General features: G+C 42.9%; 1 protein-coding gene across 1 annotated transcript in view; it reads left to right on the forward strand.

The window, feature by feature from the left end:
* Positions 1-579: 579 nt before the first annotated feature.
* LOC132831053 (ADP-ribosylation factor-like protein 5B) overlaps positions 580-27,526 on the forward strand; it is a 35,475-nt gene continuing 8,528 nt past the window's right edge. Inside the window, exons 1-4 of the mRNA XM_060849105.1 lie at positions 580-1,096; positions 20,237-20,297; positions 20,919-21,066; positions 26,054-26,137. Coding sequence (XP_060705088.1) covers positions 1,051-1,096; positions 20,237-20,297; positions 20,919-21,066; positions 26,054-26,137 — 339 coding nt within the window. The 5' untranslated portion in view covers positions 580-1,050. The remainder of the gene's footprint in view (positions 1,097-20,236; positions 20,298-20,918; positions 21,067-26,053; positions 26,138-27,526) is intronic.

The raw sequence follows: 27,526 nt of genomic DNA on the forward strand, positions 1-27,526 counted from the left end.
TTTCCTGCTCCTCGGATGCTGTCTGACCCGCTGTGCTTTTCCAGTTTCACATCTATTAAATCTGGCCTCCAGCATCGGCAGTCTTTACTGTCTCCAACATGTGGAGGTGCCAGTGTTGGACAGTCAGTTTTATGTCACTTTTATCTTTTACTATAAATTCTGTGTCCTATGATCCTGCCCCACTAGCCACCTGATGAAGGAGCAGCTATCCGAAAGCTTGGACTTCCAAATAAACCTGTTGGACTATAACCTGGTGTGGTGGGATTTTTAACTATTGACTCCAAGACTCTGTACTTCGTGTTGGTTGGTTCGTTGGCTGAAATTGTGGGGGTCATTGTGGGGGTGGTGGAGACCTGAGAGATAAGGGAACCCTCTTTTCCATCATGAGATATAGTCACACTGGGATAGCCAATTGTTTTGGAAAGGCTCACTCAGGAGGCAGGGCTGTAAATGACGTATTGGACGTTCCTGCCTGTGATTGGTCTATGCTGGGTGAAGGGGTGGGATCAAGATGGGAAGGAGGGTATAAATAGAGGGAGGAGAGGCCGGCTCTGGCATTGAGCGCTGGTAGGCGGTGGGGACGGTGTGTTGTGGAGGTAGTATTACTGACCTCCAGCTACTGCAAGGGCCCTCAGCCGAGCTCTGAGGGAATTTTCCAGACGGATCACTTTGTTAAAACAAGCATTAGCACTTTTAAATCCTCTTGGGAAGCCAGAAGACTCGGTTATTCTTTTTTTCCTTTGAGCCCTGGTAGTTTCCTTTCCTCCATCTCCTGCCCTGGTGGACAAGGCACCCCGTTCCTGGTCGCCTTCAGCCCCGCATTGGATGGAAATAGACTCCAGGCTGCATTGGACTTGTCTCTGACTTGGGGCTAGGCCTCGGAGGCCGGCATTGAGGGAGAAAGATCGACAGGAGCTTGCGGGCAGCCACGGAAATCATCATCGACCTCCGCTGCCTTTCTGTTTCCAGTGAATCCCTGACTTTCTGTGAATTTTTAAAAAATATATATATATATATATATATATATATACAAAACACAACCACATCAAGATGGGGATGTTCTTGGCCAAACTGATGAGTTTCTTCTGTAACCAAGGTAAGAATTCCCCCCCTCCATCCATTCCTCCCCGGGGGCTACCTGCCAACTTACTGACTCGCGCCCCCTCCCTTTCTCCAAGATTCAGACAAAATCTGATCTTTATTTACATTCTTTGTTGTTGGGATAACTTTAATCCCGAGGGAAAAGTATCCAGATTTGAGTTAGATGCTCAGTTCCAACAAATTGTTTGCCCAAATGTGTCTAGACTTTCAGCAGTAGCGGGATATAATGTAACGTTCTCCGCTGGTAATTTTTTTTTTGTAACTTTTTTGTTTTGTGGGGAAACTAATATTTAAACGCTTTATAGCATTGCAAACGTATTGTGTTGAATACTTGAGGGATCTACTTTTAACCATCTAAGAGCCAGGGCGTTTAGGATTTTAGTGAACTTGGATTTTTAAAAAGACCATGTTTGAAATAACTAGGGAGGACATTTGTTTAAATTAGAAACCAACTCCCAATATCCATTAGGTCAGGCAGCCTCTTTAGAGAGAGGGAGAGTTGTACATGTCTGAGCTCTTATCAAAATCTTTAAAGAACTTTTTAAAGTCCTTTGGTTTGCTATAATTTTGGCCTCTAACCAAATAGAGGGCTGTTGGTCGTGAAGCAATGGCAATATGAATGTTTGAGTGGTGAGTAAAGTTTTAGTCTCTGGAATCAGAAGTGAGAAATTCTTGTTTTATCTATTCATCTGTATCAATCTAAACGTTGTTACTGTGTCCAATAGCTGCATGACATCTGTTTGAATCTGTGTAAGTTGAAGTCAAAATAGTCGTAGCAACTCCTTCTCTCGGGCCTCTTTCTGCAGAGATTTTAATTCATTTTTAGAATGACTGTCTTGATGTACACTATAATTATGGAAAGCCTTCAGATAAATTGGAGAGAGGAGAATGCAGTTAGGAAGTGAGTACCAGTCAGAGTTAGGGGACTGCAGAAAAGTGTGGTGGTCATGTGCTAAACTGCCCAACTCTGGGGTTGGATGCTGTTGCTGGGTTCTACAACAGCAAACATCTACACTGAAGAGGATTGGCTATTGTGATGTAATTAAGACACATCTGATGGTATAATGGACTATTGGTTACTTAGACAGGATAAAATGTTTTAGTATAATAAAGCACCATTCATTCAAATGACTTCTTCTTTAACCTGCCCCATGTTACATCTGAGAAATCCATGAAGCCTTGCAGTGAGATGTGAAACTTGCAGATTTCAACCCCCCCCCCCCCCCCCCCCCCAAACCAAACACCAGTGTTTCCTTCCGTCAGCTGCAGCTCAATTGTGGGATTAATTCCTGGACTGGGACTTCTAAAATCTAGACTGGCGTGCCACTGTTGCAGTGAGGGAGTATTGCACTGTTGGAGTCATCTGGGAGCTGAGACACTAAATCAAAAGCCTTGAGTGACAAGGTCTCACCAACCACTTTAAAGAAGAGCAGATGAGTTCTTCCTGACGTCCTTTCCAATATTAATTTCTCATCACCCCAGAAACCTTTTGTTTGTCAGAGCCTACTGCAAATTGGCTGCTAACAGTTAATATAAATACTGGTTTTTTCTTTGTATTGACCTAAAGTTTGTAAACTGCAAATGTGATTTCTTCTTGATCTCTGCTTTTGACTCTTTCATCTAAATTATTAAACTGTCTAAAATGCCTGAACTTTGAGTTGAACAACAGGTGTCAGAATTTAAGGACTTAAACTGGAAGAAATCAAAATACAATTGAATCTCAACTTTAATTCTTAATTCATTTTGGATTTTGAAAGGTGGTGCTTTCTGAATTGTGTACATTCCAAATGTATTAAAAGTCTTGCATACAAAAATCGCATTTATATAGCATCTATTCCTACCTCTGTCAAAAAGGACTTTGCAATCAGTTGGGGATGCCCTTTGAAATCATTCATTCTCTTCACTGAATGAACAGTTAGACTTGTTTCAAGGCATGAATTATCAAAACTGAAGGAATGGATTGTTTTCCCCTCAGTTAACCCATGTAGTTTGAAACTATACAAGTTTGATAACCTGTTCCTCCTTAATGGCACTTAAAGAATAAAGTGTTAAAATCCATATAAAAGATGCTGCCCCCACCAGCAATAACGATCTTTTGATGCACTTTATTTGAAGAAATGGTGGAAAAGGATTAATTCTATAACCCATCAAGAGTGTGGTTTCACTTCACGTGGATAGTCTCAGCAGATGGTAGACTTTCTCCTCATCCACTAGCAGCTGGGTCCCATTTCCTTTGTAGTTTGGATTATGTTGGTCGCTGTCTGTGTTGTGACTGGTGATGGAGGGGGGGAGGAGCGAGAGCACTGATTCCCTGACCCAGTCAGCCTGTCTTCAGCCTAGGAAATTGGGGGTTAAATGAAGAATAACTGATCGTGGTGTTTCTTTAAAATGCAGAAAATTTTAGTATGTGCTGAATTGCTTTGTCCAGATATGACTGAACACTTCCTTCCCAATTTGAGAAATTTGACCATCAGCTGTTTTTAGCCATCAACCCATTCTGTTACTGTTCAAAGTGCTTCAATTGAAGTTTCCTTAAATGCTACTTGAGAGGAATGTATGTGATATTGCCTATAATTTTACTGTTGGTTAAAGTTGAAATATTGGCTCTCTTTGTGTCTGGTACTCTTAGCTTGTAATCAAAACACTTAAATAAGCAGCTGTTTAGATTTGAAGTGAAAATGAATACTTTCCACCCAAGATATAGAAAAAGTCCCACTCAGCGTTGCTTGTTTCAGTTGATAATCAATACCAATCCCTAATGACTTCCAGCCAACTATAGTACTTTACTGTCAATATTTAAAAACACTTGACTCATACACAAGGTTCCACTAAAGTGACCCTACTGTAAACATGCTTGCATCAATCCTCCTGTTAAGCTTTTCCTGTTCTGTACATATGATATTTCCAGCCTGGAGACCAGTTATTTTACCCAGCTGTTATGTATATGAGCCACTCCTTAGTGCTCCCCCTGCCCCCCCCCCCAAATTGTATCCCCATTGTCAGTGTAGCTTTCCAATCCTGGTGTTGATCCAGCTTGTCAAAGTAAAAATTCGCACTGTGCCACCAATTCATTCCTTAACGTTTTACAGTCTGATTGCAAAGGGCTATTCTAGTTTCAACTGCATGTTGAAAAATCTATCTGGAATTTAATTTCCCCTCCTGGTTTACCTAATGACGTTTTGTGCTGTTAATGCTTGCTAACTTGTTTAAAGCTGGTTGATAAGAATGTTGAAAGGTAACTAATTTTGCACAAGTCCATTAATCAGTACAGGAGCAAGTGTGTATGTACTACCTGGTCATTTTTGAATTTGGCAGATTGGGTAGAATACAGTTATTGGAAACAAAGTTAAGGGTAGGAAAGAATGTAAAAAGTCTGTTTCTAGAGATCTGAACATTTCAGTCTCTTTTTTGCAAACAATTAAGTACTTTTGAATCTTAGCTGCATTTATTAATTCAGTGACTATTTTATACACCGCAAGCTGTGTATCAGTCACAACACAGTTCCTGAACTTCTCCTTGGGATCTTAGCGTACAACAGAATGAGGGTAAGATGATTCTCAGTTTAATATCTTTAGTCAGGTCAAATCTTTTAGATTAGATTAGTGTGGAAACAGGCCCTTCAGCCCAGCAAGTCCACACCAACCCTCCGAAGAGCAACCCACCCAGACCATTCCCCTACATTTACCCCTTCACCTAACACTACGGGCAATTTAGCATGGCCAACTCTCCTAACCTGCATGTTTTTGGACTGTGGGAGGAAACCCACGCAGACACGGGAAGAATGTGCAAATCCCACACAAAGTTGCCTGAGGTGGGAATTGAATCCAGGTCTCCTGCTGAGAGGCAGCAGTGCTAACCACTGCCACCATGCTGCCCATAATCTCTGGCAGTGGGGTGTGTTGCATTGGGTGACGACAATAAATCATGCCAAAGGATCTTGTGTATGACTGATTTATGACCTTTTGACTGAGCTGATGGCAATATCCACTAAGTCACAGCTTTGAAATGCTTTAATGGGACAATGAGGTACTGTGTTGCTCCTGAATTACTGGTAAACATTGATTTCCTCTGTGGACTGAATGCTCAGCTTCGGAGTTCCCTTGTACAAGCAGTGGTTTACACTCTTGATTCAGGCAAAATGGCTCTTCCAGCAGCTCTTGGGTAGGGTGAAGAATAAGCTGCTCATCGGAGAGATATTGGAGGCTTGGCTCCCATTTCTCCCACTTCATTGTTGTCTCAGTGCTGTAAACAAACCTCACTAATCCTGGAGTTTCCACAAAAATATTTATTTTCTAAAAATATGCAAATTTCCCCAAGTTCATTTTTGTTCTTTCAGATCCAAGTTGACAGTGTAGGCCAGGTTTCTGCACTAACATGAATAACTATCTGTTTATGAACAAATGGTTCAAACTAGTAGTTAGAAACAAGTATGAACGAATGGCAGGTAACTCCTAGTAAAACTCTAATCCCTTCTATAACCCATCTCTGCTGTGTATGTAATTAGTCAGAAAACATGGGTGTTACAGATAGTGAAAAGTTAGCAAGGCAGTTCAATGGTCCCTGTCTAGAGGATCTGTTGAAATGGTGTTTTTGGCTTATCAGGATATGCTGCTTCACTTATCTTCCCCCTCCATCCACTTTCACTTGCAGGAGGTACAGGGTGACTGGTTCAGATGTACTGGTTAATAGCCATATCTTTGAGAGCTCAAGGAGAATTCAAGTGGCTTTCTTCAGGCTTAAGATATTTTTTCTTCAAGAGGAAAGAGCACTTCCTGGCCTTGCAGGGATCTGAAGGCTCCTCCTGTATTGCTCATATGTCCAAGCTGCCCAGCTATCTCTGGTACCAATTACCTGCTTTGTACTGGACGGTATCAAACCGGAGTGTTGGAGCTGCACATATCCAGGCAAGTGGAGAGGATTCCATTGTGTTCCTGACCTGGCTTTGTGCAGACTTTGGAGTCAGGAGGGGAATTGATCAACCTACAATTCCTAGCCTCTCACCTTGTCTTGGAGCCACAGAACTGTTTCATTTTCTGGTCTGATAGCCCTTAGGTTGTGACTCAGATTCAGTGAAAGTGATGACTTTGGCAAACACTGGTGATTAGTACAAGAGCAAAGAATATTACAGCACAGGAACAGGCCCTTCAGTTCTCCAAGTCTGTGTTGATCCAGATATTCTATCTAAACCTGTTACCTACTTTCTAAAGATCTGTATCCCCCTGCTCCCTGCCTATTAAAACATCTAGACAGATAAATTAAATGTCTTAAATGACACTATCGTGCCTGCCTCCACATCCTCCACTGGCAATGTATTCTTGGCAGCTACTTTCCACACACCTCCCTTAAACTTTCCCCTCTCTTTGAACTCATGACCCTGAGTAATTTAGCTCTTATTGGAGATGGTCATTTTTCTGTGCAAGTGTTACTTTCTAGTTGTCAGCCCAAGCCTGTGTAGTGCTCTGCTTCATATCTGAGTTGAAAATGATGCTCACCGCTAATCGATGAACAACCTACATCTGACTGTCTACACGATGGAAGGAGGATAATTGAAGCTGGGGATGGTTGGGTGCAGGCACGACCCTGAGGACTTGCTGCAGACATGTCCTGGATCTTGCGTATTAACTTAGAACAGCCACCCTCCTTTGTAGCAAGTATGACTCCACCTAGCAGGGAGTTTGTTTGACTTCCATTGACAAATGTTGCAAGTTGTGTTCAGGCCGGTCTCCCGAGGATTGAATGCAAAAAATATGGGCTGGCATTCCAGTGCAGTTCTGGGTGAAATCTTCGAATCACTACTGATTCGACCCCCCCCCACCACCACCAACCAGCACACCTTTGGACACTGTGGGCAATTTAGTATGGCCAATCAACCTAATCTGCCCATTTGGATTATGGGAATAAAACTGCACATCACAATGTGTAAACTCCACCCACTTGCCTGAGAGGGGAATTGAACCTAGGTCCTTGGAGCTGAGGCAGCAGTGCTAACCACTGCCACCATCAGTATGGAATGTAAGAGCAGGAGTAGGCCATTCAGACCCCTCGAGCCTGCTCCCAAATCACCAATAAGTCAAACCAAGACCCTGTGTACTCAGTGCCAGTGAAACTTACTTTGGGAAGGAGAATTGTTTCTCGCCCCAAGTCAGCCACTAAAGTAAATGAACTGGACAATATCAAAATTCTGTTTGTGGGAACTTGGTCTGCCTGATTTGTCAAACTTATTAATGTTCCAAAAAATGACGAACTTGAGTAAACTCCATTGGCTGTTTGGGGTGTTCAGTGTGCAAGTGCTGTAAAGTGCAATTTTAGTTTCATGCAATTGCACTGTAGCTGTGGTGTGAAAGTAACAAGTTGTGGGAAAGGATGTGAACCTGCTGTAGTAACATGGGGGACCAGGCCAGGAGGGGCAGTTCACTTGGGCATCGATTCTCCAAAGCAGCCTCTTGAAGTTCTGACATGAAACTGCTCAATAACTTTGAGCATCAGTTGTGGGGAATTCCAGGCTTTGAATCTTGTTTCAGAATCTTAGTCAGCATTGACCAGTGAAGGCCTCCACTTCTATTTTTAATAGAACTGAAACCACATCACTCTGTTCTGCATTTAATTATCCTTTTGCATCAATTCAGTCATTTGAGTCCGTTTGCAATTTTTCAGATGTTCATTAGCAAGAGAATTTTAAAGCTTTCTCTTAGTTTGCTCACTACTCTGACACCTGTTCTGGTGGTTGGGTAATGTGCAGAAGTCTCGATCTTGCACAGACTCGCTAATGTTTGCTGTGGGCCACTGTCTCGATCTCCTGTGGCTTGTGTGCAAATGAGTTACCGTCAACAAACTGGTTTTGTACCTGGGGCCAGCTTCACTGACTCCCTCCAGATTGTGACCCTCTTCTAGAACAATCCTAGAGCATAGAAAGCAATTCTACTCTGACTGAAATTGAAGGTCTAATTAACTGTAGACATGCACCTTGTTGGAAACAGTGAGAATGAACCCCTGTGAATAAGGTATTTGGAAAGGCTTAAATGCCAAGTCCAAGAGGCTTATCAACATACCTGCGTGGGTTGTATTCCTCATAAGCAAGAGTGTACTCTTGACTTCACAAGAGCTTTTTAAATTGTGTACTGACACTGGCTGTTCAGATCTGCAATGGCTTTATCTCAAAAGATTGCAATATAATTATTTCAAAGAAATCTGTTTGACTTCTGGTAATACAGTTCCTAACTTTCATGGTGAAGGATATCACTTTCAGAGGTTTTTGGGACTATCCTGCATCTTTCAGTTTGTTGATCAGAGGCACGCAGATTTTATTGACTCTGCTTTCACTTCACATGGCTGGGGAATATTAATTCATGGCACCTGGTATGCTCCCTTCATGCCCCAACCTTTGCATGTTGCTAATGAGCAGGCAGCAAAGTTGTGCACTGGTCAGTTTGAATGTTTCAGCCTTGTATAGCAGATCTATTTCCTGTTGGAAAATCTATTGTGTATTTTCAAGCTTTAATCTCCAACCAGGAGATGGTAGAAGAGGAAACATGAAAGAAATTTCTGGGAAGTCACAGCTAGTCCCTTGGCATCTGAAAACTGAAGACCAGTAACTGAGACCCTTTGTGTATCTCTCCCTGATCGAGGGTGTCCCTGCACCTGTTTGAACAGGCAAACAGCACTCTACTGTTTAAATTCCAAAGCTAACATGGTCAGTTATCTGCCAATTAAGTCATGAATATGATCAAGCACTAAAACATATTTGATCTGATCCTGCAATAAAGCTGAGGGTAAACAGGTTTACACCAAATTCTATTTTCTGCAATCGGAATCATCTGTGACAGGGCTGTAATGTGCAGATTGCTCCAAGTGTAAGGAAAACTGCAGGGCTTTTAACAGGAATAATCCCTACAGCATTCCACATGCTCTACACCTCCATGGCAATTGGAGTGGATTGAGTGTAGAAGATATGTTGGGGTAGCGTATAATGTGGAATTCTGGCATTTATTGCAAAAGAATCAGATTATCCGAGTGAAGTGTCATGATAGGTGAGACCACATCTGGAGTCGGGTGTCCAGTCTTGGGCCTCCTTTGTGTTTGCACTGGAGGCAGTTCAGAGAAGGTTCATCAGACTGATTCCAGGGATGAAAGGGCTATTGTAAAAGGATCAAACTGTTTGGGTTTGGACTCACTGGAGTTCAGAAGAATGGGGGCTGATTAGAGGTATATAAACCACTAAAGGGGATCATGGTGGATATTGAACAGGTGATGCCCCACAGGATCATCTTGAATGAGTGCTTCAGTTGAGAGGTAAGCTCAAAACAACTGGGGAGAAACCATGGAGGGTTGAGTCTGTGAACTCACTGCCCTAGAGTGCAGTCCAAGCAGAATCAGTTAACAGCTTCAAGAAAAATGTTTCTGATAGTGGTAATGGGCTATGGGGAATAGGCAGGAAAGTGAAGCTGAGACCAGGAGAGGATCATCATGGTCATGTTAAATGGCAGAGCAGGCTTGAAGGGCTGAATACTGTATTCCTGCTCTTATTTCCGATGAGATTCTGTGCACACTTCCAACCTGCCTATCCTGACTGTTACTTGCCTTAGATGAATGGTGTTTCCCCATCTTGAGTATTGGGGTGTAAGACCATTTTCATTTCCTCCATTTCTGGAAATGACTGCTACGTTGCACACTGACCAGGGAAAAACATATGCACAGTTATCAAACCCAGGTTGTCCCAAAGTACTTCAGTTTTTTAATTAAACTGCTGTAATGTAGGAAGCAGAACTGCCAATTTGTGAGAAACTTTATTCTCCATCTGCCCACTCCATGCCACCAAAGTACATGAAGGATATTGATTGTTAAATGTTGCTTGTGCACTGATACAAAAATGACATGGTACTGCCTGTCTAAGCTGGGTCTCCCTCCCTGGCACAAAGTCTTCAATTGTAATTGAAATTTGTTTTGGATTACACCTCCATTCACCACACTGATGCTGCAGACAGTCTTTAGGCAGGAATAAAACAAAGTAAATCTTGTTCGTGCAGAGGGTAATGTGTGGATGGAGTGAACTGCCAGTGGTGGACGTTGATACAATTACAACATTTAAAAGGCATCAACATTCATGATTAGGAAGGGTTTAGAGGGTTATGGGACTAGATTAATTTAGGATTTCTGGTTGGCATTGTCTAGTTGGACTGAAGGGCCTGTTTCCATGCTGTACATATGACTCTAGTGAACAGTGAAATGTCCACTGTACTCTAACCAGGCTTAGCGTTTCAGGTATCCTGTAGTTTGTGCTGCAATTGAGGATTGAGGCCAGGTTCCTATTCAGTAAAATCTCCAAGGGGTGACTTGAGCATTGCTTGGAGGCTGTGAGAAATAGCGATGTCACTGGCCTAGGAATCCAGAATCTCATGCCACTGTTCTGGGGACATAAATTTGATTTCTAAACAGCAAACGACAATTTGAGTTCAGTAAAATAAATCTGGAATTAAGTGTGGTGAACATCTTGATTAAATGTGAAGAGAAGTCACAGCTTAGCTCTCTCAGGAAGATGATCTGACAGCTTGACTTGGTCTGGCCTTTATATCACTTCAGAGCACAGCTATGTGGTTCTGTTAACTGCCCCTTGAAATGGGCCTGACAGCTAATCCACCCACACCACAAACAAAGCCCCATTCTCCAGGCCAACCTTGTATCTTCCACATTGCACAAGCATCAGTTAATGTGGAGCTTTGCTGCTTGTAACTATCCTTGGTGTGTAGCTTGTTTTGAGCTTGCTGACCCCTGTTCATGGTGCACCACATCTCCAGTTGTTCAGCATGCATGATCTTTGCCAATTATGGGATGCTGTGGAAAGAATCAAGCTGTTCCAGTTAATGGTCTCCTTCCTATCTAGAAGTGAATACTTTACTGATTCAGGGAAGCGTGAACAGCATTAAGGATCCCTAGCTTTGTGTGTAGCTTCGTTCCTGGATCCCAGGTACAGAAATAAATGGGCCTGATATCAGTTATGAATTTTGTACTAGCAGATTTAGATGCTTGGTACAAAGGTAAAGCTGTACTGCTAATTTTCTGAACTGATCCACCCCTCCAATCCTGGCAGGGGATGAGACTCATTGCTGCTTGCATTTGGAAGATGAAAAGTCAAATTACTTTTTAGTTCTATGCAGCTTTGGAATTTTAAACAAAGCTTGGATATTTAAGGGGTGGTGCGGTGGCTCAGTGGTTAGCACTACTGCCTCAGTGCCAGGGACTGCTTTGATTCCACCCTCTGTGCAAACTCCACAGACAGTTGCCATTCTCCCCATGTCTGTGGGTTTCCTCCGTGCTCCAGCTTCCTCCCACAGTCCAAAGATGTACAGGTTCTGTGGCTTGGCCATGCTACATTACTGTGTCCAGGAATAAGGGTTAAGTGGATTAGCTGTGGGAAATGTAGGGATACAGGGATAAGGGGTGAGTCTGGGTGAGATGGTCTTCAGACAGTCAATGTAGACTCAATGGGCTTGAATAGCCCCCACACTAGAAAAGTGAAATATTGCAAATGCTGGAAATCTGAAATGAGCTAGTGTGCTCAAGAAGCTCTGCAGGCCTGGCTGCAATTTGGGGAGAGAAGCAGTGCATGTTTGACTATTCTTTGGAATGCTTCCCTCTTGCTCATTAATGAGCCTCCAAGATAACAGGGTCAGCTTGTCATTCTGCCCAAGTTCTGGGTTTGAATAGCAGATACCCTGAAATTATCTTCAGGAGGAACTATTCAACCATCTTGTTAGAATAGGGAATTGTTACCACAAGGTGTGATAGAGACAAATGGTGTTTAAGGGCAAACTAGAGAAACATGGTGTCCACAAGTTCAGCACCTGTTTAGCAGAACAACCAGTGTGGAAAAAGGACAAACTGACCAGTGGGTCCATTTTTCTATCTGCAGCACATTGCTTTATGGAGTGAGGCCTGGGGACCTTGCTGCTACCAACAAAAAGCTCAGATCTCCCACCTGTGGTGTCTGAAACATCATCTGCATCCCACAGGAAGACACATTGACAAAGAAAGCGTTCCTTTTTCAGGCTGCATGTGCTGAGCTTGCCAACAAAAAAAGGTTTTGCTGGTCTGTCTCCATGGGGTAGAGAGCTGCATCTCCAAGCACCTGCTCCACAGGACAGTTGTCCTGTGCCAAGAGACCAGCAGTACTGAATGTTAAGACTGGCCTGGGTTATCAATAAATGTACAACATGAAGGGAACATTTTAATCTGAGAGATGATCTCTAGCTACAGGTCTTCATGTGTCAGGACTCTTAGATTTAATTTAGCCATGTCAAACTATAGCCTTGGACAACAAAACCAAAGTACAGTGGAACTTATTGGAATAATTCACAGCTGGCAGCTGTGGAGAAAGTAGCAAACCTACAACACTTTTTTTTTTCTAAGTGGTGTTTTTGGTTCCGTGTTCTGATTAACAACTGCTCCAGGGGTCAGGAATGCATCCCCACAGTGTCTCAGCTTTGGATGCTATCATTAGATTACTTAGTGTGGAAACAGGCCCTTCGGCCCAACAAGTCCACACCGACCCGCCGAAGCGCAACCCACCATACCCCTACATTTACCCCTTACCTAACACTACGGGCAATTTAGCATAGCCAATTCACCTGACCCGCACATCTTAGGACTGTGGGAGGAAACCGGAGCACCCGGAGGAAACCCACGCAGACACGGGGAGAACGTGCAAGCTCCACAGTCAATCGCCTGAGTCGGGAATTGAATCCAGGTCTCAAGCGCTGAGGCAGCAGTGCTAACCACTGTGCCACTATGCTGCCCACATGTAGATGGGGTGCACCAGCCAAGATCTCCTGCACAACCAGCAAGGGACACATTCTGTAGCAGACTTGCCTTTGCAGAAGCAGTTTACTTTTCCAATGAAGGTTGGGTGGAGGGTGGTGCAGTGGGAATGTTTGAGCTTGCCAAGGTTCTGTTGGTAAGATCACTTGTGGAAGAAAGTGCCAGTCAACACTTAGAGGATAGGATGAGATATCTGTAGGAAAAGTATTTCCACCTGGAGCAAGGGAATGAGAGCTTTTTTCATAAAAGCAGAACTGTGCTTTTAAGCTAGGATTGTATGTTTTGACATGACTTTCGTTTATTTGGTCTCAACATCCCAAAGCATGTTCAGTGTGGACCGCAATCTGAATTGTCTGCAGTGTCCATTTCTATATTGAGCTTTAGCTAGTCTGGATCTGACTCTTAATTAAAACTACTTGGACAATTAGTACAATCTGTTGGTATAAAATGTTTAATGAGAAATAGGAGCAAAAGTAAGACCATTCAGCCTATCAAGCCTGCTATGCTATTAAACATGGCAGATTTTAACCCCATACTTGCCTATCTCTGCATACCTCACACCTTTAGCTGCTAGAAATCTATTTCCTAAATATTTCATAGACTATGGATGACAAGCCAATGTTGTAGAGGATTCCACAGGTTTACCACCCTGAGGTGGCCTACTCTGTATTCGAAGGCCAGGACCCTCCAACAGTGGAAACCCCATCCTTGTCCCAAGTCTCCAGCCCTATTAGAATGTTATTTCAACAAAATCCACTCATTCCAAATTCCTATAAATACATCTCCAATCAACCCAGTCTCTCCTTGTACAGATAACCTGACATTCCAGACAACAGCCTGTCAACCTTTGCTGTACTCCCCTCTATAGCATGTATATCTCTGTTTTGGGGAAGGAGACCAAAACTGCACATGGTACTGCAGGTGCAATCTCTCTAAGGCTTTCTGTATTAAGATGTCCTTGCTCCTATAATCAAAACTTAATTATGGTGAAGGCCAAGCTATTTTACATCCTAACTGCTTGCTGCACCTGCATGCTTGCTTTCACTGACTGGTATACAAAGCACCCGTTGTACATCCATTCCCAGTCTATCATTTTTAGGTAATATGCTATTGTTTTTCCTGTTTAAGTGGATAACTTAACACTCCTCCACACTATGCTGCGTCTGTTGTTCATTTGACGTTTGTAAATCACCTTGAAGCCTCTAAATTGTTCTCTCTCCTTACAATCTCGCTGCCTTGAAGCTCCTTTGTATGCAGGCTGGCTGCTGAAGGGGCTGTTTGATTTCCTGACCCAGACTTACACTCCCAGCTGGCACAGGATTCCACATCGCAGCTCCTGATCATGATTTTCGGTGTGCAGCTTGTTAAGCTGTTATGCATTTGATTTAAGGTCTGGGGCATCACTCCAACAGAGAATTGTGATGTGGGTTTAACCCATTGTCATTGCCACCAGCTGTAAATGACTTAAAATGGTGACTTGGGTTAAAATGTTTTGTTAGGCAATTGTAGAGTCCCTACCTTGGGGCAGTAGGTCTTGGTTCAAGTCCCACTTGGCCCAGAGGTGCCATCTCTCCAAATTGGTTGGTTGAAAATAATTGCAGCATCTTCCCTACATTGTTGTAGCTGTCCAGGATTTTTGATATTCTGCTACAGCATTCTTAAGCAGGAGTCTAGGCATGTGAAGACTTGGATAATCCTGAGACTTTGATTCAGATCTTCCAGTTGTCACTCATCGATAACCCAAGGCACAGTTCAGTGTTTCCAACCAACATGTAAGATGGGAGCTCAGTTCTTTGATTTCATGGTGAAATGTTAAACTCTTGAATACTTTCATTTAAAAGATAGTGATTCTGCTAGTCAGTGATACAGACGAGATCCTTTTCAGTTCTTTGTTTGTCATGCTTGTATGGGGAATGTAAATGTGGCTTTCTCTAACCACCAATGTGCCAGGCCATCCTAGAGACAGCTAAAGGCCTTGCCTGATGCTGTAGGAAGTGTGATGGAGTTCTGGACTCTGGCTCAATTATCCTGTCCAACTTTGAAGCTAGGTGTCCATCCGTCCACCATTGTAACCATGTGGGGGAAGGTCCATCCTTGTAAATGTAGATGCATATTTTCCTATTTGGTTCCCGATGGGACTCTAAGCCTGGAATTTTGCATCACCCTAATAAAAGAACTAGGAGCAGGAATTGGCCAATCAACACCCCCCCCCGCCCCCGCCCAACCCAACCAAATAATAAGCCTGCTGTCATCCAATGAGATTGACTGGTCTCTCCTTGGCTGCAATGCCACTTTCCTGGCTGCTCTCTCTAACCACTACTCATGAGAGATCGGTCTCCCCTCAAACTTGTGTGATGTTCACCATGCTCTGGGGTAGTGAAATCAACAGATTTGACCTATTGAGGGAAGTAATTTATTTTCACTGTTTAAATCTGTTGCCCCTTACCTTTAAAACTATACCCTTGGGTTCTAGATTGCCCCACATGGAAACATCACCTCCATTGGATCTCACTTCTAAACTCGAGTGGCCTAATCTGTCTTTGTAAGACAAGCCCCTTATCTCTGGAATCTCTCTCGGAGCTTCCTCAACTGCCTCCAGTAAAACTGCTTTCTCTGAAGGGGATCAAAACTCTACACAGTATTCAGGTGCAATCTCTCTGCTTACACTGCAGCAGCAAGTAACCAACTGAAGAGGCTAACGGTTTAAAACAGGTGCAGAAATGAGCTGTGCTACTGGCCTTCCAAGAAGTGACATTGGAAATTTTAAGTATTCTGACTTTCTCTTGCTCATTCACGATTGCAGCCCTGTGCAGGTTTTAATTTAGTTTACAAGCTCTAACAAAGTGAAGATAATTCAAGCAACTGCTGCTTGTTAACAGAAGCCATTGCCCTGTCTGTTTCCTTCAGCTGGCATGTATTAACCCTGAAACTGCATACTCAGTGCTGCAATGCAGTTTGGTAGCACTGAGCCTACAGACCTTGAACATAAGCTCAGGAGAGGGCCATCCAGCCTGTCAAATCTCCCACCACTTCAATCCACCACGACTGAGTGCCGTCCTACCCACTCAATGCCCATAACCACCTTAAAAAGAAACAGCTGGAATACTTCATCCTGTATGGCACCAAACTACTTGCATGTTGGAGCTGTACTCATCCAGGCAAGTGAAGAGTTCCGTCAACCTCTGGACATGTGCCTTTTGTAGGTGGCAGACTCTCTCAATGGGAATAGTTACTTGCTGGAGAGTTCTGAACCTCTGACCTGCTGTTGTAGCTATGATATTGATGTGGCTGGTCCAGTTTTGGGTTAAACACTTATTTCAGTGACTAATTTAAAAAATTCTTGCCCAGCCTGCATTGCCTAGCTCTTGAGCACTTACTGCCCAGCCCTGAATCCACTTGAGGATAGCAGTGAGCCATCACCTTGAACCCATTTGCAGTCCATGTGGGGTAAACTCATCCCATTGTTTCAAGTTTTTGGTGTTTGAGATCTGAAAGGGGAAGACTTGCTGCGTGTAGCTCACAACAACTTGAGTAGTTATGACTAACGGCTGCACTTTCTGCCAACCTGTGAGACAAAGGTCAGATTTTATTTGTTATGCACAGTGTGTTGAGGGTGGGGGAGCTGTCACTGTCGGTGTTTTTGTTCAGTGGTCTGTACGTGTTGGTGACAGCTGTGGTTTGAATGCCGGCAGATCTGCAGAATGGGGCCAGTGACTCTGTGGGCTGTCTCTAGGTTTTGCAGCATGCTCGCTGTGACAGATGGCTGGGTTGGGCTTTTACAGAAAGCCAGCGAGCAACCCTCCTAGAAATGTGAAACCCAGGCTGTGACCTTTTCAGTGTTTCCTCCCTTCCTGTCCTCATGGTTTAGATTGTTCTGATCCCTGGTCCTGCTGCCACACCAGACTGGGTTACTGCTGATATTAATGACACTCCATCTGGTTAGCAGTTTGAAGTGGGGTGGGGGATAGGTGAAGAAAGTTTGAAGTTTAGATTAGATTACTTAATGTGGAAACAGGCCCTTCGGCCCAACAAGTCCACACCGACCCACCGAAGTGCAACCCACCCATACCCCTACATATACCCCTTACCTAACACTATGGGCAATTTAGCATGGCCAATTCACCTGACCCACACCTTTGGACTGTGGGAGGAAACCCACGCAGACACTGGGAACATGCAAACTCCACAGTCAGTCGCCTGAGTCGGGAATTGAACCCGGGTCTCGGGCGCTGTGAGGCAGCAGAGCTAACCACTGCAATATTGGCTATCTTTCACAGCTGCCTTTCAAGGTGTGTACGATAATTCTCCAGCCAGTTTATACGTAAAGCCCCAGAAACAGCGAAGACCTGAATGGCTAGGTGAGCAACTACTGTATTTTAAATGTTGCTTAAATAGTGACCTCTACTCTTGGAGGGAGCGTGGGAGCACCTTTTTTTGATTTAGCTTTTGTCTGTTGTCAGGTTCAACAGCCCATCTGAAAGGCAGCATCTTAGGAATGTGACACTAAAGCATCAGTTGGGAATTGGGCCTCAGGAATAGCTTTCACTTCAGTGAAAATGCTGCTGAACCCAGGCTGGTGCCATGTACCACAATTTGTTTTGTTCTCTTGGTTGCAGCATGGTATTGATGGACCCTACTGTCCATCTTCAATGCAATCGTTGAGCTCGGCTAGGAACTGGTGTCCTATGTTGTGTCTTTGTACAGAGTCCCAGTTCCTCTTGGTTTCCAGTGAACTTTAATTGCAAGCTTAGGCTTTCTCCATATCTGAACCTTCTCTACCCAAAGGCAGGAATCCGAATAACTGGCGCTGTTTAAAAAGTGTAACTAGTTTCAGCCTTCACTGTTCCAGGAGTAGACTTGTCCATGTTGACAGATGGGGGTAAGGAGAAAAGGTTCTCGTCACTATATTAGATTCCCTAGTGTGGAAACAAGCCCTTCAGCCCAACCAGTCTACACCAACCCTCTGAGTAACCCGCCCAGACCCATTTCCCTCTGACTAATGCACCTAACACTATGGGCAATTTAGCATGGCTAATTCACCTGATCTGCACATCTTTGGACTGTGGGAAGAAACCAGAGCACCCAGAGGAAACCCACTCAGGCACAGAATGTGTAAACTCCACACGCAGTCACCGGAGGCTGGAATTGAACCTGGGACCCTGGTGCTGTGGCAGTAGTGCTAATCACTGAGCCAGTGCTGCCCTTCACTAACTACAACAGTTTATATAGCCTGGCCCTTCCATCTAACAGGTACAATGGACTGAGAGAATATAAGTTGCTGTACTGATTATTAAAAATTAGTGTCTGATCTGAACAATAGGCTACAAGCAAATAATGGCTTTTTAAATTCAATAAGTTGATAGGGTAGCCTTGGTGGCTAGCACTGCCTCAGTGCCAGGGACCCAGGTTCAATTCCAGCTTCAGGTCTGCCCATGGAGTTTGCACATTGTGTCTGCAATCCAAAGATGTGCTACTTAGGTGAATTGGCTGTGCTAAATTACCCATGTTCAGGGATGTCAGTTAGTACATTACAGGCCACTCTACATTTGGGTTAGTGTGGATTACTCTTCAGAGGGTCGCTGTGGACTTGTTGGGCCAAATGGCCTGTTCCCACAATCGGGATTCTAGGAAGTTCAATGCGACACTGCAGTTTGGTGGCAATGTCTGTAACTGAAGTCAATACATGCTGGGTGAAGGAAACCAGATTGCTATGGCAGTGGTTGTGGTTTTGTTACCTAGCAACAATTTTGCTTGCACTTTTTTCTTCATTACAGCTTGTAAACGAAACTCAAACAATAAAATCTGTGCTGGGTTGTGCTCAGTTCAGGAATGTTCACTTTAACTGCAGCTCCCATGCATTAATTTGCACTAAAAGCAAATGCTTGGCATTTTCCTGCAAATGTTTTTTGTGACAGAGGATGGTGGCCTTGAGCCTCTGGAAGATGGTCATTCTCCAGAACAATATGCAACAAAACTCTAGTCCTGATGCACACGGACAAAGAATTTGTGCCAACTGATGAGCAATTGGAAGTCTGGGGGAGGGGGGGGGGTGTGAAGTATCTCCCAATAATTTGGAGCTGCAGAGTTCAAAGGTCCAGACTTGTGCATCTGAGTAGGTCTTTCCAGGAAAGAATTCAGGAATGAATCCTGCTTCAGCTGCTGAGTAACTGTATAAAAGCTGTCTGCACGTGAACTGTCCTGCTCAATTGCACACTCTTGCATGTACACATTGTTGCGTGCAACAGGATGTTGTACTGAGAACACATGTAGGCCCAGAGGCCAATTCTTGAAGTACAGGCTCACTGGGTAGCTGTCTAATCGCTGTAATTCTAAGACATTGCTGTCATAGAAAAAGACACCTTCTGATTGTGTCAACTATAATTAATATTCCCCAAATACATACCCTGCATGTAGCAGTTTTAAATAGCTCACCTGTTACCTGTAACAGTCTGACTTATGGGGTACAGAGGTGCCAAATAAACTGCAAACAATTGAGAATTTGCTAAGTGCAGACTTCCTGTTCTCTTCAAAACCAAGTTCACTTTTTTTGGGTATAGCTATCCAGTGACCAGTCAAGTTTCATTAAGACCACAACAGCTGCTATTGGAGGTGGGGGTGGGTCCACTGGTTGCCCTACAAGAGCCTGGAGCTTTGGAGAAAGGCAACAAATTTTTTATATCGACGTTAGCAACTGCAGTATGTCTGTGGCTAAGAGCCAATAAGGCCTCGAGTTCGTGGTGTCCGTCTAACAGGCAGATTGTCTGTCTGAAAGTATTTGTATTTAGGACCATAAAATGTTGGCTTTGAAGTACCTGCTGAGTTGCTGGACCCACATAAATCAGCCTCTGTTTTGTACCAATAACGTCCATCTTCTGACTGCGCTAACTCCACTCTGGAGTTGAGATTATGCAGTTGGTTATAATCCAGGTCACTAATGACAAGAAACAAAACTGCAAGTGCTGGAAGTCTGCAGCTAAAGCAGAACTAGCTAGAGAAACTCCCTGAAGAAGTGTCACTAGATCCAAACTATTATTTTCTCTCCACAATACTGCCTGACCTGAGTTTCTTCAGCCGTTTCTTACCGCTGGAACAGAATATTCGGCTTTGTGATATGTGCTGTATCTGAACGCATTGCTGCATGTTCCTTGGAAAGTAGAAATGTTCTGAAACACTTTAATGCAGTGTTGTATAGGAATGTGAAGGTACTGCAGGCTGCTTGATGATTCTAAGTGTAGGGAAGGATTCTAAATCTGCTTTACATTTAAGGACTGAATTTGATGCATTTCAAATTAAACCAACAATGGATGTTTTTCTTTGTTTTTAGAGCACAAAGTCATCATTGTTGGGCTGGACAATGCTGGGAAAACAACCATCCTTTATCAATTGTGAGTATACTTGTATCGTGTCTGTCTCCAGATTGCTACTTTAGAATCTTTTTTAGAACCATAAATCACTGCAAGTGAGTCCGGTTCCAAAATAAATGGACTGAAGGTTTGTGTATGAACAGGTTTCTGGTTCAACATGCTGAGACATTTCTGGGTGCACGTGCACCTTGAACCCATCCCTTCTGACCCAGAGGCAGTGATGCGAGCCCTTTTTATTTGTGTACATGCTTGTTGGAATTGCTTTTTGCAGTCCACTACTCTTAAGAAATCAGAAGTATGAAGTTTTAAAATATCTAATGTAGATATATCCATTTTTAACTGCAATGTGGTGCTTATTCATATTTTGTTAGGTGTCAAGTCTGCAACACTAATTCAGACACAGTTGAGCTGTTAAATATTCTGCATAGAGATGCATAAGATGCAGATTGAGGTTTGTCCATCAATTCCTAAGGCACAGGTGACATGAGCTTGGAGTTGATTTTGCTCAAGTGACAGCAGGAATATTGATTTTTGATATTTCATAATGGATTGAGTTTTCAACCACTTTGGACCCTGAGCTTTCCACTTGATGTAATGGATGTTGTCACAATAATCTTGTAACCCTCTGATTTTTGTTGCCAGCTTAATGAACGAGGTGGTCCACACGTCTCCCACGATTGGCAGCAACGTGGAAGAAATAGTCGTGAAAAACACTCATTTCCTAATGTGGGACATCGGTGGCCAAGACATGCTGCGTTCAACGTGGAGCACGTATTATACAAACACGGAGGTATGTGGCTCTATGAAGTTCTGTGACCACTTGCTGGGAGCTAGATCCAGTTCTACATACTGTCTGATGAAGGATATACTGGGCTTAGACTAGGTGTGCTGTTGATTCAGCAGATTGATTACCAGGGTTAAATTAAGAATTCATGATCATTTGAGAAGATTTAATAAAGTGGAGGAAACTTGACTATGATAATTGCCTGGTCCATAGCAGAAGTAGGCCATTCAGCCCCTCAAGTCTGTGTTCAATGAGATCTCATTAGCTCTCAACTCTGCTTTCTTTCCCTTTTCCCATAATCCTTCATTCCCTTTTTGATTTTAACAATGTCTGTTTTAGCCTCGAATATATTTATCTATCCAATCTCGATAGCCCCTTGTGGTAAAGATTTCAGGTATTCACTCCCCTAAGATATTTCTCCTTACCTGTGTTAAAGCTGCAAACCCTTACTGAGACAGTGCCCTCTGGTCCTAAGCTCTCCCACAAGGGAAATAAACTTTCCACGTGACCCTCATTCAGATTTGAGGGACTGAATAGCTGCCTTGGTTGGTTGTGATTTTAAAATGTCTTTAACTGGAAATAGTTGCTAGCTTTGAGGGTCCAGTAATGACACGAGGCACAGTCCTAAGCCATTCAGCCCATCAAGTCTGCTCCACCATACAGTAAGGCCTTCCCATGTCACCTCGAGTTTGTTCAGATGTTAAAGTTCTAACATTATTTACTGAGCATTCCCAGCCGGCTGGGTTAGGGAATTCCAAATGCACTCAATCCTCTTGAATTTTTTTCCTCCTAGTCCAAAGTAATCAACCCCTTGTGTGACTGACATCAAGGTCTGGATTCTGTAGACAAGGAGTCCATCCTCTAAACATTAGCCCTTTCCATTCCCTGGTGAATTTTGTGTACGAATAAAACTAGTAATCTGTACAATGCAGTAATTTTGCCATCAGTCTAATGTTTAATCCTAGTTAACTACTCCCAATATCTGAGTAATCATGCCTCTACACCTTCCCCTTTTCTACTCATTACTATCTCCATCTGTTTTTAAGCCTTTGTGCTACCTGCACCTGTATTGAGGATGTACTTTTATTGTATTGACCCCACCTTGATGCAGGGAATTGCTTTAGAGTCATAACTCTGAATCAAATTCAGTCTGCAGTAATTTGTAATGAATGCTTCTCTATGGTGTTGCCCAGATGCCTAGTCAGACTGAAGTGCTGGAGTAATTTTAAAATGTCACATAGCTAAGCTTCCAAGATGGAGGTGCTGGTGGAGCACTAAACCCCTGATGCTGTTGGTTTTCAGGAAGAATGTTTCATTGGGGATGGGGTGGTTTAGTGATATCGCTGGGGTGGCACTGTAGCTCAATGGTTAGCACTGCTGTCTCGCAGTGCCAGGGACTTAGGTTTGATTCCAGCCTGTCTGTGTGGAGTTTGCACATTCTCCCAGTGTCCGCATGGGTTTCCTCTGGGTGCTCCGGTTTCCCCCCTCAAACCAAAAATGTGCAGTTTAGGTGAATTGGCCATGCTAAATTACCCATAGTGTTCAGGGGTATGAAGGTTAGGTGCATTAGATGGGGAGAATGGGTCTGGGTGTGTTACTCTTGAGGGTCACTATGCCCTAGCTGGGCTGAAGGGCCTGTTCCCGCACTGGAATTCTAATTCTAAGACTGTCTGACCCTTAAAGTTACATTTTCTGCCACTGTCTCCACTCTAAATTATTAATAGTTCTCTTAAACAGCCAGTGAAAGTAGTGAGGTGCATTAAAATAATATGCTAAATGTTTATCTCTGTCAAGTGGGGACATGAGCTGAATGATTTCTAGCTGTTTCATGTGAATCGATTTCCCAACAGTTCCTTCAAATCCCAAGTTTCCTGATTTTATTGAACAACCAACATTTGGATACTGCTGCAAGGATTTGGTATCTCATCAGTTCAGGCAAATTTCTAAAGTAACAAAACTTTCAAATAACTTAACTGTACTTCTGATTCTGGAATTCCTTTTTTGAATAGTTTCAGGAGGCTTCCTCATGTATACTATAGCTGCTTTCCAAACAATATTTGTAATTCAACCCCAGTGTTAACACGACTGGCAGAGACCAGTTTCCAGGGAATTCCTCTATTCCAGGAATTGAATTTGAAATCTCACCTTAATGCTCCCCCTAGCCTTGAAATCCCCATCCAAGAGAAGTCAACTATCATGCCTGATAAAGGGCTTTTGCCCAAAGTGTCGATTCTCCTGCTCAGATTCTGCCTGACCTGCTGTGCTTATCCAGCACTGCACTCTACTCCAATCTCCAGCATCTGCAGTCCTCCCTTTTGCCTATCACTTGCCCTAACCTAGATCAGAAATTGGCAATTTTTTGTGCTCGATTGTTGTAGGCTTTAAATATTCTATATTCTCGATTTTGTTAATTGAAGTGTGAATAAATGCATTATAAAATTATGCAGTTTGTGCTTGATATTTAGAATTCAAATCACTGTTTTTTGAAAATACTTGTAGATCAAAACAGTTCAGTCCTCTGTTTGCATTAACCTGGCTAATCCAGAGATAGAAACACCAGTTCAGGGGGCATTTAAAAATCAGGTCAGTTCTTGATCTAGTGAAATCTGCTGAATTTACACTGCCTCTCCCCCATTACACCTGTCACCTCAAGGTGAATAGCTATTTGGGTGGGTTGCTGGACAGTTGCTATGTACCAAAGGGCAAGCAACTCCTCCTTCCAGAAGAGAGAATTGCAATAAACTGTTGCTTTCCAATAATCCAATCGCTTCATCCAAGGAGATGCACTTCCCTGGACATTCCTCATTCCTATTGAAAAGGAGGACTGCAGATGCTGGAAGTCAGTGGAAAAGTGTGGCACTAGAAAAGCACAACAGGTCAGGCAACATCTGAGGATCAAGAGTCAGCGTCATAAGGGCTTGTGCCCAAAATCTCTATTCTTGCTCTTGGATGCTCCTCGACTTGGGTGATGCTGGGAAAACTCAGCTGTTGACTCATTCCTATTGAACCCAATTGCCAATGGAAAGTTTTCTATTTCATGGTATAAAGAGATTGGCAATTGATCTAATTTCTCCCACTGAATGAAATTACGCTGGATGGATAGAAAGGAATAAATGTATAGAGAAGAAAATGGAAAATCTCACATGGCATGGTTGACAACTCATTAGCCTAGAAAATGATCTGCATTGCCACAATCTTAAATGAGTGCCACAAATTACATTGTGTGCAATCACCATGTCAGTAGAAAGTGGGAGACAGTGTGAAAATATGCACAAACCACAGATGGTCTGCTTTTGGCAAAATTGCCTGAATTTAGGTGGAATTAGCAACAGGGAATGGTGTTCAACCTTGTACAGAATGCTCAAACTCCAAAATCAGACTGTCACAAAAGGACTAAAGAACATGTTACGGAAATGGGCTTAATAGTCCTGTTACAGCAGGTCACATGGGAATCTTGGTGTGGGCAAAATGGAAGGTTTGGCACAAATACAATGTTCAAAAGACACTTGGATAGTACATGAACAGGAAAGAGTTGGGGGGGATGAGCCAGTGCCAGATAGATGGGACATGTTCAGTTTCAGGGTTATGCTCAGCATGGACTGTGACCAAAAGGTCAGTTTCTGTGCTCTGACTGTCACTCCTCCACTTTGCCGTACAGCACTGAGAACTAGCTATCTGGTTTGGAAGTTTTTTAAAGATAATGTGGAACATAGTCTCCAAATGTTGGAAATAAACTCATCGCCATGTCTTTTAATCTCCCTGTCAGTAGGAACAGTATTTCCAGATAGCTTTACTGTTTACAAATGTACTACAAGTGCTGATAACCTTTTTTGTCTTACTGCAATCTGCTGCTAGCTTTCCTGCTTGGAGCCAGGCTTTGTTTTGAACTGCATTGTTGTACACTTGGGTATGAATGGGTGACTATCAAGGTCAAATTATTGTCTAGTTGACTGCTTTTTAAAGTTTCACATTGTGATGTAATGTAAATAGGAGAGGGCAAACAGCTGGTGTGATCTGGCAGCTTGTTCAGAGTTTTGAGTTTCTGGTACACTCCATGAAGTTTGTATTACAGCTGGTATTGCTTAATCTTTGGCACTATCTGGGTACTACAGTGTTTATACAACAATCAAATCTGTTGATTATTAACTTCCATGAAACTGACCAATCCATCTTCAGTTGAAAAGAAACCAGTGGCCTGTATCACTTGCTGTTTCTCCTACGTCCTGCCATACTCCAAACACTGCAGCAAAACGTCCTTGTCCATCTCCTGTGCACCGGGCTAGCCAATTAACATTGAAGAGGTTGCAACTTTACTTGTCAATCTGTTTAAATTCTTTTGACACTGAGGGATAATTCCTTGTAACCACTGTTAGTCAGCACTGCCAGTGGAGCTGTTACACTTAAGCTGCTTTAATGTTGGATCACAACCAGGGGTGAAGCTCTAGATTAGTGTCTGTAATGGCTGGTGCCAAATGACCCCAATATCACATTCTAGTATGTAGCTGAAACTGTACCAGAGTACCAAACCTAGTCATGACTTTTGTTTCCGATTTAATGCTGCACAAATTTGAGTTGCAGAAAAATCTTTATTTCTTGAATCTGTCTGCAGTTGTCTTGATTGGAATTGAACAACTGTTTAATGTAATATTTTGGTTCTAGATTTGTTGCTACTGAATTGCTTGATAGAATAACTCTTGAATGGATTCTTGTTCCCCCTTTCTGTCCACACCATCCATGTTTCCTGTAGGTTTCTGCTGTGCTGAATTGGTGCAGAGATGTGCATGGCCATTTTGGAGTTCTGTGCTGTCTAGCCTGTCTCTATCCAGTGAGGTTGAGACTATTTTATAAAGAGTAGGAATATCGTCAATGAATACCTCCAATTATTCAAAAATAAATACTGATAATCAAGTTGTAAAATTAAACAAGGAGCTAATAGATTTTTGCTTCCAGAAAAGGTCAATTTGTATTCATCATGGGTAACTTTGTTTTTCAGTTTGTCATTCTCGTTGTGGACAGCACAGACCGAGAACGGTTGACAATAACGAAAGAAGAGCTCTACAAAATGCTGGCACATGAGGTACAAGTTGCTGCTCACAGCAACCTTTTTTTAATTACTGGATATGCCAGGGTGGATCAGGGAACTTGTTGCTAAAGTGGTGTCTGGAACGAAGAATCTTAAATTATCTTTCAGACTCTGGTTGTTTCTAAGATTTCACTTTCGGGTGTTTCAATAACTGGGTGGCCTGATTCACTGAGTAGTCATAGGACTGTCAGGTTCAATCTCTCTCTGTAGGAAGTAGAGATGTCAAGTTATCATATGTGACCATAAAGGAACATCTATTTTTAATATCCCTGATCAATGACTCACTAGTTGAAATATTACTTGTATGAGTCATGTAAGCCAGATTTTAATTTTAATTCCCTGCATGTACTGAGTTGACTGTTGCTTGCTCCAGCCACAGTTGGTTTTGGTGTCTTGGAAAGGGAGGGACTTCCCTCTGTCAGGGAGTAAACACTAGAAGTATTGGTTTTCTGAGCAGTCCCCAGGGAATGCAATGGACTGTGAATGTCATCCTATCATGGCAGTTGTTTGAATTGGATCAGACTGGAATGTTTCCTCTGGATATCAATCCAAAATGGAATCTGGTGTGGGTTTGTTGGATTTGTAAGTGCTAGAAAATAGGATTTGATTTAAATTGTGGCTTTTGACAAAGACTTGATGGATGGAGGGATTTTTAGTGTGCTATAGACCTCTGACTCTTTACTATGGAATAGTAATGCATGTCAGTGGACCATTATGACTAAGAACACTGGGTAGCAGGAAGGTGATTAAGGATATTAAGCAATAGTTTTTTTTCACTAAGGCAGGTGTACCTTAGTGCTGACTAGCATTAACTGTCCACTGTTTGTGCCTGTTTAGAAGGGGAAGGAACAGCTGATTTTGAGTGCATGCTGAGTGAAAGTTGACACTTCTGGAGAATAAAGAAACTGTATACTAAAAATACAATGTTACCAAAAATCTAGTACAGCATTACCCAGTGTCACAATCCTCTTGGAGGAAGTCCATTGCTATTGGAGCTGTTTTTAATACAGGGTTTGTCATATGATTAAAGATTCAAAATTATATTCAATTCTCCATTTTTCCTGTCTGAGCTCTGGTTAATAGAAAACAGATTTTTTATACAAATAAACCAGTTCTAACCTCACAATCAATGAGTTATCAACTTGTAACTGTATCCCATCTTAAATCCCTGCATAAATGTGCAGGTGGATGCAAATAAACAAACATGGGTGTCACAGATGGAGGAAAAAGAGCACTGTTCATTAGCAGCAGTCCACAGGATTCAATGTGGTGGCCTATAGTTCTTTACTGCAGGCCCAAGACTGCTCAGCCTGTCATTGGTTAGAGGCAGTGACTTATGGGCAAATACACAGTAATACAGCTGAGTGAGAACTGCCGTCTATT

Source organism: Hemiscyllium ocellatum, chromosome 32 (genome assembly GCF_020745735.1).
Source record: "Hemiscyllium ocellatum isolate sHemOce1 chromosome 32, sHemOce1.pat.X.cur, whole genome shotgun sequence".
Taxonomy (NCBI): domain Eukaryota; kingdom Metazoa; phylum Chordata; class Chondrichthyes; order Orectolobiformes; family Hemiscylliidae; genus Hemiscyllium; species Hemiscyllium ocellatum.